At 38.4% G+C, this 13,201-nt stretch overlaps 2 protein-coding genes across 3 annotated transcripts; one reads left to right on the top strand and one right to left on the bottom strand.

Moving 5' to 3' along the window:
* Positions 1-792: 792 nt before the first annotated feature.
* On the bottom strand, positions 793-2,006 carry tbcc (tubulin folding cofactor C). Its single transcript, XM_059531558.1, has one exon. It carries the CDS (start codon positions 1,977-1,979, stop codon positions 927-929), a length of 1,053 nt encoding a protein of 350 aa, XP_059387541.1. The 5' UTR covers positions 1,980-2,006; the 3' UTR covers positions 793-926.
* Positions 2,007-2,730: 724 nt separating this feature from the next.
* On the top strand, positions 2,731-13,153 carry bicral (BICRA like chromatin remodeling complex associated protein). 2 transcript variants are annotated; one of them, XM_059532641.1, is made up of 11 exons: positions 2,731-2,825; positions 5,283-5,328; positions 5,417-5,465; positions 5,543-5,608; positions 5,827-7,209; positions 7,321-7,381; positions 7,679-7,763; positions 8,123-8,268; positions 8,364-8,458; positions 8,569-8,671; positions 10,340-13,153. In XM_059532641.1, the coding sequence occupies exons 2-11, from the start codon at positions 5,288-5,290 to the stop codon at positions 10,786-10,788; spliced, it is 2,478 nt and encodes an 825-aa protein (XP_059388624.1). In that variant the 5' UTR covers positions 2,731-2,825; positions 5,283-5,287; the 3' UTR covers positions 10,789-13,153. The 2 variants fall into 2 exon arrangements, with proteins under 2 accessions (XP_059388624.1, XP_059388625.1); XM_059532642.1 differs by lacking the exon at positions 2,731-2,825 and adding an exon at positions 2,912-3,093.
* The last annotated feature ends 48 nt before the right edge of the window (positions 13,154-13,201 follow it).

The raw sequence follows: 13,201 nt of genomic DNA, 5'->3' as shown, positions 1-13,201 counted from the left end.
ATAGGGGTCTGATAATTCATATATCTCTCCGTTCGAAAATACGTGATTGTCAAAATACTAAGGCCGGTGACACACTGGCTGCGTGGCGTCTCTGCTGCGTGCCAGAAGCGTGGCGGCTGCTGCTGCTGTAGGTGACATAGAGGGAGACCGCTGACAGACCAGGCTCTAGTCTTCATGACAACAATATCTATACTTCATGTTGAACATAAATATAAAGCCTACTGATAAAGGACACCGTCAACAGTATTGACGGCAAAATAGACTTATGTTTGACAGGTGCAATATTTGAAAATCGATTATTATTTTTTTTTAAATTACATTTGTATCTGAATTTACATAAACCTATAGACTTTCAAACATCAAAATGTCATGAATTAATATGTATTTGTGTACAAAATTACATATAAACATATTTTCCTATTATATTTTGCCTGGAAACGCTTCCAACACGCGTGCGTGTCGCGTGAAAAATAGGCGTCGGTTCTATTTCTAGCATGCACACGTTTTCCGCGCGGCTCGAGCCGCGCCTGAGACACGCGTCTCACGCGGACAGTCTGCAAGCTCTAACCTATTAACATGGGAGCCAAATTAAAAACTGACACGCCACGCAGCTGAGATGCCGGGCCCCGTTAAAATGAGTGAGGAATGTGGGGAGCGACAGAGCGCATGTTCCAATGAACAACAACTCCCATGAGCCTACGCTCTTTCCCGACGTCATCAAAGTACGTCTCATGTTATTATTTTGATTGAGTGACCCCTGGTGGCCAAAAATTCCATACTGCACGTTTAATGTATTTTTTTATTAATCAAACCAGGAATTATTAATTGGCAAGCAGGAATTCTAGAACATTCTATGTTTATAAGATTTCAATTTTAGCGTCATATTGACTGAGCAGTCACACAATAATGCAATGAGATCATTATTGTTAGGATGCTTGTTCCACAACATCCCAACATATTCTCTCAGTCTCAGGAATGACAGTCCAGTTGGGTGAAGGTGTGCCAGCAGCAAGCCAATTGAAATCATCCACCTCTGTCCAATTATTCCTGTTCGGATCAAGTCCAGCCACTGTGAAATGATCATGAATCCCTGGATAAGTCCATGTGAATGGGGCAAACCGCACCCCATGACAGTCCTCTATAATTGCCCGGCTGGTCACATGCAGATATATCTGAGTGGCAGTGGTGTTATGGGTGCGCAGCTGCTGACAGGGGAATACTAAATTGCTGTCAGTGCACTGGTCTACAAAAACAGAGCTGGACACCGGCCCTGAGAGGATCTCGCAGCCGCGGACATTCTTGATGTGCAAGGTGCTCGGACAGCCATAAAGCCTGACTTTACAGTTTGTCAGATGAGATAACAGAACATCTCGTTGCTGGATCTCCTCAGCTTGCTTGATTAAGACTTGACTGTCAGCATTAGAGAATCCACACTGATATACAGAGACAGCAGCATCCACCACTACAGTACCAGCTGCATCAGATGCAGACTTCTCTGTTGTTTGTTGAACTGGTGCAGGCTGCTTGCTTGCCTCGGTGTTCCTGGATCTAAAGGCGAATTTCTTTTTAGGCAACAGCTCATCTCTTTTCTCAGCAAGAGTGCTCTGGAGCTTCTGCAGGGATGCTTGCGCCTGTCTTATTTCATACTGCGTTAGAAACATAATGCTGTCACTGAAGAACTTCTGGAGCTGTTGAATTTTCAAAGTGGCTTCTTCCAGTGTTTTTGCGGATTTTTGGCGGTCATTATCTTTACAGCTGGAGAGCATCTCCTCGACTGCTGTCTTCTCAGCATTAAAGGTGGACGTGAAGAACTCGCTCTTCTCTTCCGTCACGCTCTGGCTCTCCTTGACGTTTCTCCGGCGCTCTACCTCCTCCAGCCTCGCCTGATCCCTTCGTAAAACACGTTCGGGAACTCTGACAGCTGTATTTGTTTCTCCGTCATCACTCCCCATATTAACTTCCACTCCCAGCGCCGCCATGTACTTTCTCTAAACAGTCGTGGTGAGCGCACGTTGATCATGTGACCACTCGTCAAAGTGTGCTTATCAATGATTGGACTAAGAATCAGCACCGTTAGTAACGCGGCGTTCTATTGGCGCATTAAATGTTCACGTTCATAATAAACCTATGACTATTTTCCCCATACATAATTTAAACGGAATAAAGTGATGTATTACTTTATTTAGACGTCTTCTGTCATATTCATTACAATTAGTTATTGATTTTTAATTGATATGAAATGTATTTTACAGCATGTTTATAAAACAATTGTTGATGTATTTCTTTTAAGAATTGCAAGATGACTTGACTGTATTATTGTTATTATATCCCTTACAGTTTATGTTGATTATCTGTTGAATTTTGTACATGGTCAGTGTATGCATTGTTTTGATAACATTAAAAGCCTGGCTGTGGCAACAATCTCCATTATTTTACACACTCAGATAAAGGACCAAAGAATCCAGTGAGGTATTGTTTATTATATTTGGTTCTGGTTGACACCTGTGGGTCACGTGTGGCCTCAGGACACAAAGGTGTGGTCGTTGAGAATTCCCCGCCCCCTGTTACAAACACTGTTTTTATATTAATTTATTCACGTCAGGTATTTCGAGTGATTAATCAAAACAACAGGTTTAACTTGTATTGTTGCGGAAGAAACATCAATAGTAAACAAATAGTTTAACAGATCCCTTTTCGTTGAAGAGCCCTAAGGAGTGTAGTGCACTATGTAGTACTGCTGCCTTCTGTTGGAGCTCTCCCGCTCCGGCGGCCCGTGCAGAGATGGCGAGGAAACCCCGTGGACACGGCACTGCTTTTTCATGACGGTGAGTTTCCCCTTTGAGTGTATTATAATTTTGTGATAAACATTTCAAGGAAAAAACACACACAACCTCCTTCCTCCCCTTCCTTCTGGGAGGGAATAGCAAGCGTGGAGAGAGAAACATCTTTCTGAAACTGAGCAGCAAGGACAGTGAGGGGAAATATATATGAGTGGGAGAGGGAGAAAAAGAAGAAGGAGGAGGAGGAGGAGGGGGAGCAAATGAAAAGTTGCCAAATGGAGATATTGGGTTTCAAGAAGGAGTTAAGACAGGAGTAAGGGTTTGCTTCTTATTCAAGTCGTCTTTATGTGATGCAAATTCAAATAAATATGTACGCTTCGCCAACGATTGGTTCTCCGTTCGGTTTTTGCTCGACGAATTCAGCCGTTTTTTAATAACGTCAGTTAGGTGCGGGGGAACGTCCACAACGTCAAGAAGGCTATCATCAACTCTAAGCACGAAAGACCGATTAGAACTCGCCTGATGATCCGCTTTTACCCCCTTCTTAAAACCTACGACGTCCGTGCGGGTGTGAAACGAGGCGTCCGAAGCCGAACACGGGTTTCTTCAAGCCGTCTGTCCCGCTCGCGCTCCTCGGCGGTCACAGATGCGCAAATACGCTTTTAGATGACCATTTGCGACTAAACGAGCCTCCCCAGCCTCGGTCTATTTATGGACAAAGTCCCTGTGTGTTTGTAGCTGTTACTTTAAGCGAGATTAAGGCGGGTTTTGTGCGTCCTGTCCTTGCGCCATGGAGATCCCTTTAAGTTAGTCCTCCCTTCCACCGTTTGACAAGTGAATCAGTAAAACGCGTCGCATTGCTTCAACAGGGTTTTACTGTGTATTTTGAGGGGTTGCTGGTTTTCTACGTGTCTCTTTTCCGCCCCTTTGACTTAACAGGCAAAGAGGACAGATTGGTTTTTTTCTGTTAGAGAGGAAGAAAAAAAATAATTCATCTCCTCCCTCATTTGGCTTGCTAACTTGACTACAGCCTAAACGTTTACAAGTGTTAAATATATATATCTCACTTTTAGTACATCGTTTAGTTTATAAAACCCGTATTTGTATGTATAAGAATGATTTTTTAAAAATATTTTGAAGTCGATATGTAACGTTAAAAGGGCCATACTTATTTTTTCTTTGTCCAGATTGCACTACACGGATATTGCTAGCTTAGTCTTGCTAGTTAGAATATGTTACAAGTTTTAAATATAAATAGCATATATAATATCTTAATATTGAGCAGTTATTATTGATTTATCTTATCATTCGTTCGAATCCATTTATAACCTCTATAGACTCGATCATTGAGTTTATTTTGTCTGTTCCTGTGTGCATGTTATATTATGAAATAAAGGCTAACATTTTGGATTTCTGCAAGCTCATTAAGCTGTTTTAACACGTACTTGAGAAAATATAAAAGAGAAAAACATACACATCAAATGCTGTTCAAACAAGTAATCACTTTGGAAAAACACAAACAACGAATTTCATTCCGTCACAAGCCTTAACCATAAAGTGTGTTAAAAAACATTAACAGGAGCTTGTGAAGTCAGTGAACAATCAAACTGGCCAAACATGTTTCACCCATCCCCCACGTCGCTAATTCCTTTGTCACATTTCCACACGTTCATTTTCAAGTTGTTCACATTCCTATGGCGATTTACAAAGAAATATGATCTGAAATTAAAGTCGAGTAGCATTATACCACTGCACAAGTACTCTGCGTCATATTGTCTTTTGCCTGTGGGCTGTTGCGAGCAGTGGCGCAGTTTCAATCGCCTGCCTCCATTTTGAAGTCTACAGGCTGCAGCAAAGAAAACGGCCTTCTTTCTGTTACACAATTGACTTATGAATTTGTAAACATAGAAATCATATTCGTATTTAAATACAAGGACCATGTATATCATACAGTTTTACTGTTTATGTGTTTGGTGGAATGTCAAAACAGTTTATTACTGTTTAGTACACAGTAATAATTAGTAATGTGCTATCTTTTTTGTTTGTTTTATATTTATTCTTCTTTGGAAATAGAATGTTGTCAGAGGGTGCCACATCATGCATTACTTAAACATTTTAAATTATTCATTCATTTCTGTTTGTCACCTTTTTTGTGTTTACATTATCATAGATTGGCTTATTAATATATATAATATATTACTGTACCTGAATTTAATATTATACATTCATTCGCAACCTAGGCTTGAAATGACAAACTATACCTGAGAATGTTCATTGACAAACTGGGGTTCCTGACAGATTACATAGTTTTGATTTTTGTTTAGAACATTATACATGCTACATTTATTGGATCCTTCAGATGTTAGACCAGGCTATTTAGACCAAATTCATATACAAATGATATATTAGCGTAGTCAAAGTCAGGGCTGTGTTAAAATCGAAAGAACCTGTACTTTACTGAGTCCTTTGAAAAATCTCTTAATCTGTAATTACTGTACACAGGTGTCATGGATGATGAAGACGACCGACGTCTTCTGGATTTTATAGGGTAAGCAGCATTACAATTTGATGATTACACCTTTTTACCCATCATAATAACAAATACATTTTCATGAACTGTTTTTTTTTTGTTGCAGAGATGTGCAAGCATTGAATGAGTATCTTCATGGTTCAAATAGTAAATCTGTAAGTATGCTTAGACTATAAGACATTTGTGTTTTATATTGAAATGTTATTGACAACTTTACTTTACATTCAAAAAGATTGGAGAAGATGATGTGACTAATGCAGCGTTTGGGTCGGCCAGTTCATTCTTAACTAGTGACACAGTGAGTATAGACAAGGTTCCTATCAAGGAAAGACAAGCTCATATCTACTGGAATGTGAAAATACTATAATCTCAAAAACTTATTTTCAAACACAGTTAAATAAAATATTTCAACATTTACTTAAAAGTGGTTCAAATAGGTATAGTCTGCATGCAACTGGGATATCTAGAAAGGGTTTTAGAGCATCTAAACAATAAATGATTTGGTATTCTACTCAGGGTGGCTCCAACGTTGGACTCAAAGATGACCACAATCATTTGGGAGAATTTGAGGAGGCTGATGGAGCTGAGCTTCAGCTCTCAAGCAGTCTTCCTTTCATTGAGGATGACTTCGAAAGTGAAACCTCACAAGATGAGGTCGATCTTGGGGGCGAGGACCAACCCTTCGACATCCTTCAGAAGTCATTGTTGGAAGCAGATATTACAGAGCAGACATTGGCTGAAGAAGCCCTTTTGGACTCCCAGCCCTCTCTCATTCCCACAGCTTCTGCTTTCCCTCAGCAGATGGTCTCTGGAGGGTTTGGAGGTATCGCAGGTCCTGGTGTGGTGGCACCATTGGCACAACCTCAGGCTTTTATCCAGCAGGTTCCCCAACTACCCTTGCCAAATGGCCCTGCTGGACACATCCAGGTAGTGGGATCCTTCAATGGCAGTGCCTCCTCCATGATGACTATCAACAGTTTGGAACAGCCTCAGATCCTTTTGAGGCAGAGCGGAAATGTAGTGACAAACAACAGCGGACAAGGTACTATGTTCACCCCTTCTGCAGCTGGTCAGGGGTCAATGTCCTTTAATAAAGGCACGATACCAGTTCAGAATTTTATCATCCAGAGAGGCCCTATGCAACAGACATTGATTAGATCCATTCAGCCTAAACCCTTACAGGCAGGGGGACAAACTGTATACAATATCAGCAACATCGGGTTTCAACCCAGCACCACAACTGCTGCGAATATAGTCAGTAACCCATACACAGCCAGTGGCTCTCCTCAGTCTGCTCAACAGGTGAAAATGGTCAATCCAGCCAGCAGCATTTTAATGCATTCACCTCTGGGGCAGCAAGTGCAACAACAGTCCCAGTCCAATCTGCCTCAAGGGCAGTTTTTGCTACCCACTTCTGTTTCCCTCACCCCTGGTACGACTGTTCACAGCTTCCAGGCTGTTAATGGGCAGGTGATACAAACAAACACTCGAGTGGGCGACCCATCGTCAATGTGCACTACCACCTACTCCATCCTCACCAATCAGAACACAACAGTACAGCTTATTGCTGGGCAGAATTTTTCAAGTGGAGGGCAGCTAATAGTAAATCAAGGTTTGGTTGCTGGAGGTCAAATAGGCCAAGCTTCACCAACACCTGGTGTGCAGGTGTCTCAAAGGCCTGGTGCCACGGCCAAGGTTTGGACTGCCAGTGCGTCACCTAGCCCAACCCCTGTACAAACGTCACAGGCTTTGGGCCACCTCACCATGGTCAATTCAGTCCAAGGCCCACAGGTTTGTCAACAGTTATCCATGACCCCTGGACAGCACCTCCTTATGCCTGTGGCCCAAAACTTTCCAGCTACTTCTGGTGTTCAGGAGTTACAAGTTTCTTTAAACCAGGTGAAACATATTTGGATTAATTAATCCACATATTCTTTTTTGTTGCAACCTTGTTTGCCTGCTCAAAGTGTTATCATTTCATCACATTTGAATGTTTCTTCAATTTCATAGGACACCACAGCAGCAACACAAAGAGGGCAAACACAATTAGTTAATCTTCTTGGTACCAAAGGTAAGACTCCTTTTTACTGAACCAGTTTTTAATGAAATCTAGTTTACTCATTCATTAACAGATACTTGCTTTCTATTTCATTATATTTTTAAAATGTAATTTCTTCCTGTGATGGAAAAGCTGAATTTTCAGCAGCCTTTAGTTTTCAGTGTAACATGATCCTTAGAAATCATTCTGATATGCTGATTCGGTGCTCGAGAAACATTTATTATTATTATTAATGTTGAAAAACGTTGTGCTGCTTAATATTTTTTGTGTTTCTTTTTTTCTTTTCTTTTTTCTTTTGTTAAATCTTAGCTGTGAACACGCTCACTCCTGCCAGTCAGGAATTGCCTTTTACACTGAAGCAACCTGCAACTCAACAACTTACTAGAGGAGAAATGTGAGTGCCCAAATTGTAGTCTACAGGTCCCCGCACAATGTATGTGTTTTCAGTATTCGTCATCCTTTCCTATCAAAATTGCTTGCTACGTATGCGACAATGCAAAAAATCGAACCTTGTTCGAATTTTTGTTATTACGGATGAAAGTTTCGAAAGCAGTGTGTAAATGTGATTGACACAACATGAGGTCGTATTTATTTTTTAACATGCGAAAATTTCGGACGATAATTTCAGACTCAGTATGCAAATACCTTACATCTCTTACAGCTGGTGTTTTCTGCACCACTAGTTTTAACCAAAAGTAAAATTGATTTTATGATTTGATTATAACGATTGTAACACTGGGGATTATTTTACAGGGTCCTCCAGCAGTTAAGACGAGATCATGATAGAGTCATGTCTTCAGAGCGGACCCACTTCACTTCATTTAATGATGTCATTGACAGATTACTGCCCTATCATGTTTTCCAAGGCTCACTACCACAAGATGAAGATTTTACCAAAGGTGCATTTCAACATTTCCTCAACATATATAATATTTAAACACAGATCACTGACTGAATGTGACCTAGGTTCTGATAACTCTTTTTGACTTTACAGTTGATGAGGAGTTTGAAGCAGTTGCCATACAAGTGTTAAACAAAACGCAGGCCATGGTGAACAAATACAGGCGCTTACTTATGGTCGAGGCAGAGGTATGTTTAGAACACAGTCCTTTTATTTAGGTGATTACTCTAATATTAGGTAATTGCTCTAATATTATTCCCATTGATGCAAAATCAAACACTGCTTCATCTTCTTTCAGAGGTCCAGCCCTTCATCAGAAACGGTGATGATTGACAGGACTTTTAATCAAGAGGAACGGGGCAACTTGACCCAAGACAAACGAATGGTAATAGTGGATCCAGGTAAGAAATGGAAGCCTCGATGAATTTATCTATTTTCATTGTCTGTCATTATTATTAAAACCTAAGTAAAACATTTTACAGATGTTGTGTTTTAAACCATGTCACGAGTTGACAAAGTATCTTCACAGCATTTCCAATTAGTTTTATTTTGGTTAAATACAAGTAGTCCTAAATAAAATGTATTTTTGGATTTTGGTACTCGTGCTGTTTTGTGATCAACACAATAAAATGTGTATATGGGTCAGTCCATGAAATCGGTGCCTTTTGCTTCCCTAAGAAATAATCAAACAAATTCAATATAACAACAAATAAATGTGCATTTTAAAAGCATAATAAAACTATGTATGTATTTCATCAATATTACATTTATGCTTGTTAGGGTAAGATTTTTGGCATTTTCCTTACTATGAATTTTCATTTTCAGCAGGGCATTTAATTAGCAAATGGAAGGCAAATAAATATTTAAAAAATTACATTTGCATATTGCTCTAAATATAGTCTCATTGTTAAGCATTGTTTTTGGTATAAGTATGCATTTTTCTATAAAATATAAATAATTTTATTGGTGTCCCCTGATTTCATGTCAGCCCTGTTACCCTCATAAAAAACCCTTGAAAAATAATGTACATTTAAGACATAATTTCTAGGAGGTTACATCATCTGTCAACCAGGATACCAACACTTAAAACATAAGCATGTTTCGCTTACTCCTTTATAATGTTCTATTTATGATGGTTGGTGAGGCTTGACTGCATCATCAATGTCAATCCTGTTACCATTTTTAAAATGTAAATTTAAACAATTGTTTCTTACATTTAGTATAATCAATATCTGTAGGTGTACAATATGTGCTTTTGTTAACTTGACTTTCAGTTTGCAATAAGCAAATTTGTTTGAAATCATCAAACCTGTTACCATCAACCATTTTTTTTTAGAGTAACAGGTTTCAACGTGGGTAACAGGGATGATATTGATTAGGTTTGACCCTGTTTTAAAAAAGATTGTCTGTGTAAAATTAAAACATTTTAAAGGTCACCCTCTGTATATTATTGAGCTAATGCTTATATCATTCAGTGGCATATGATTTCTAGTTAAACTATAGTATCTAGTAACACTTGTGTTGGTAACAGGGTTGACAAAAATACCAAAACATGAGGTAGAAAAATAGTCTATAATAAATTATGTAGCCTGAGATGGCACAATACAATTTCTTGTCATTTAAAGGTGTCTCCATTTCATGGATGTTTAAAAAAATATTGATTAAGCTTATTTGTTTGGTAAAGTGGAAAAGTCACCGATTTTGTGGAATGACCCATATCAGTTTTGATATGCAAAGTAACACATGCATAATATATACAATTACCAAAGCCTTAGAGAACATATATATATATATATATATATATATATATATATATATATATATATATAAATAACATATATATATATAAAATTAATTTCATTAATAAAAACAGCAGACTGTGAAGATGGTACTGGAAATTTATACATAAATGTTTTGGTTACGTTTAAAAATAATTGGTGTAATTTCTGTAATGTTTTTAAAATATGAAACCGGATTAACACGTTAATGCAGCCAAATGAAAAAAAAAAAAAAAGATTTTTGCTTGATTGGCTTTATGTTTGTGATGTTTCGCTACATCGCTTTGTCAGATGGCTTCATGGAAGACTTCTGCTGTGGCCCTAAACTGAAGATCCAAAGTACAGAAATGTTGACGCCCGCCACCCCTGAGGGCAATCTCAGCGTAATGAAGACATCCACAAGGCATTCCATAAGTCACACCGGAAGAGATGGACAGGGTATGGACAGCCACACAGAACCTGCTTATAGGACAGAACTTCAACAACAAAAAATGGAGGAACACAGAAGACCTCCCATCAAGTGCATCCTGGACCTAAAAAAAAAGAAATTCAACAACCTAATCAGCAGCAACAGTCAACATGCCCACTACCCTACATCTCCCAGCCAATCACAGCAAGGCTACCCTTCAAACCTGGGGCAGGGTCATGAACATCAACTTCCCTCAGATCATAGTCACGCCCCATTGGCTGACACTGACTCTGTGCTTGAGGCTGCCGTGAATAGCATCTTAGAATGTTAGACAGTGCCATATTTATGTTTGTTAGTTGTTCCATATTAATCTCATTTCATGCCATTGGTGTGCTAGCTGAACAGACGTACATTGGCATTATAGTGGGTTGTCGAGGAACGGGAAGGTGAATCTGGTGATGGTTATACTCTAATACTGTGCCTGTTGTTCTAGAGAAGTTTACATAAGAAAGCCTTTTTGACAATGCTTCACAGGATACACTTGCAACCACACACACACACACACACAAATATGTGCACACATACACACACAATCAAGCAGTAAGTGTGATGTTTGAAATGTCATGAGTAGACATTGATATTTGTAGCTTATCAGTCAATATCAGACACTTAGATTAATAGTCAGTCCGCACTTAAGGTTTTATGGTTGTCTCAACACTTATGTTGTGTGATTGCAGTAGACATCGACCAAGTGACACACACAAAGACAACTGCACATTTAATTGTTATTGAGCATTAGTTATGCTCTTTTTATCTTTTTTAGTTGACTTTTTTTTGTACCTTACAGGTATGTGACCCCTCCACAGAGAAAACTCACTTGTGTGGTTTTGTGCAGGGGAAAGTTAAGACCTCAGATTGAGGGTACAATGTTACATTGTTTATCTTTTTTTTGTTTGTTTTAATTAATTTTTCTGGAATGATTCATTATCATTATTACAATCTTTTTTTGTCTTTTGTAAAATCTGTGCTGCTCCCTGCCTGGAGAAAATATGCGCTTTATACCTCAAGATAGTGTCGCAGTAACTCGCATGGGCGAATCTCGAAAAAACTTGTCAGGCACCTTTTGACCCAAAATGAAAGAAAATAAAAATAAGTCATATTCTGCAAAAAGAAATTAAAACTATTTTAGGATCGGTAATATATTTTTTGCAACGTTGATATTTTTTCACGACAATCAAAGCACATTTTACCACAGATTTTGATTGCTAAATTTACATTAAATTCATTTTACATATAAAAAAAAAAATCTCAAAATCTTTTTTAAGTATTGTTTATATTTAGTTTAAATAAGCATGCAATAAAGGCCGTGCAACAATACTGTTATGTATAAGTACATTATAATTGAAATGTATTTTTTTTCTCACATTAACATATATATATATATCGTTTCTTTAATTATAATGAAAATGTTTTGCATTAATGAAAATTGGTTATATTAGTCAAGAAATAATGTTAGCGATCAGAAAAATCTCAGTGGTCAACAATAGGCTTGATTTCTCTGTGAGCAAATATAATGTCTTGTTTCTTTCCTTTTATTTGAGATGTCTGTGAGATTCACCCACCTAGATCTGGTTTGAAACTTTGCATTTTCCCCTGTGCATCGAGTCCCCTGCTGGTCAGGATGTAGTCTTGGTGGTCGGTTTGCAGTTTTTGCTCCTAGTGGCAGCTTCATTTTTGCACATTTAGAAAGGACCTTGCTCTTTACAGATAGCCATGCTCACAGCCCCTTTGCAGATCTCTTCCCTCTTATGAGTTCTAAATTTGTGGAAGCAGCAGTAGTGCTGTCACTCACAGCATATCAGGTTTGCACTATGCACTATGCTTATTCTAATTAGTTGCGTTAGGAGATGGCTGTTAACTGACAGGCCCACATTTCAACAACCAGTTTTGAGAAATCATTTCTGAAGAGGAGACTTTTCAGCTCATTCAGTTGTATTTTGTAAGCTTGAAAATTTACTAACGGTGCAATTACAAGGCTTGTCAGCTGTAACAATGGGAATACAACCAAGACGATGTCAAAAACTAACCAGAGTAGAGAAACTGCAGTGTGCGGACATTTTCACAAGTCTGCGTTTCCATTAGCATCGATTCCAGAGCAGAAGGGAAGGTTGCTTTTTTTCCATCTATTCATGTCATCCCATTGTTTTTGCATCATTTACACTAAACTCCACGGTCTTTCCCAGCAAATCAACCAAAAATGACACAGACATACTCTTCTCTCTGATCTGAACTCTTGTGGTCGGTATTAGAGAGCATTCCGAATGACCTTCACTTCGAAGGGCTTCTTTGCCTTAGAGCGAGTGGAAACAAGTTAAAATAGTCTATCATTAGTTTTTACTGCTTTTTGTTGTGCGAGTGTGGCCTTCAGTTATCGGAATACCCCATTGGTAAAAGTTGCTTTTAACATTTTATTTACTGCATCACCCGAAACTTGATTTGTAATGTTTGTATTACAAAAAATTAAAACATGAAACACAGAATATTTATACTTTTTGTAAAAAAAAGAATGTAAAACAAAAAGTTATTTTTATTATGTTAGGTATGTGTTCACGTCATACTGTATGTGGTCAGTTGTTTTTGTGAGTGTTCATTACAACAGCAAAGATAAATATTAAATTCATTTTGAATACAGACAATATTTTGTAATGTTTTCATTTTTGATGAATTATGGCTATTTATACGTA

This window comes from Carassius carassius, chromosome 40 (assembly GCF_963082965.1).
Source record: "Carassius carassius chromosome 40, fCarCar2.1, whole genome shotgun sequence".
NCBI lineage: Eukaryota > Metazoa > Chordata > Actinopteri > Cypriniformes > Cyprinidae > Carassius > Carassius carassius.
Note: the sequence above shows the minus strand (reverse complement) of the source record. Positions and strands in the feature narration are given on the sequence as shown.

Bases quoted from the DNA above. Each gene is read 5' to 3' on its own strand.
- tbcc (XM_059531558.1), bottom strand. From the start codon at position 1,979: ATGGCGGCGCTGGGAGTGGAAGTTAATATGGGGAGTGATGACGGAGAA.
- bicral (XM_059532641.1), top strand. From the start codon at position 5,288: ATGGATGATGAAGACGACCGACGTCTTCTGGATTTTATAGG. The intron at 7,382-7,678 runs GTAAGACTCCTT...GTTAAATCTTAG, and splicing joins TAATCTTCTTGGTACCAAAG to CTGTGAACACGCTCACTCCT. The intron at 8,459-8,568 runs GTATGTTTAGAA...ATCTTCTTTCAG, and splicing joins TACTTATGGTCGAGGCAGAG to AGGTCCAGCCCTTCATCAGA.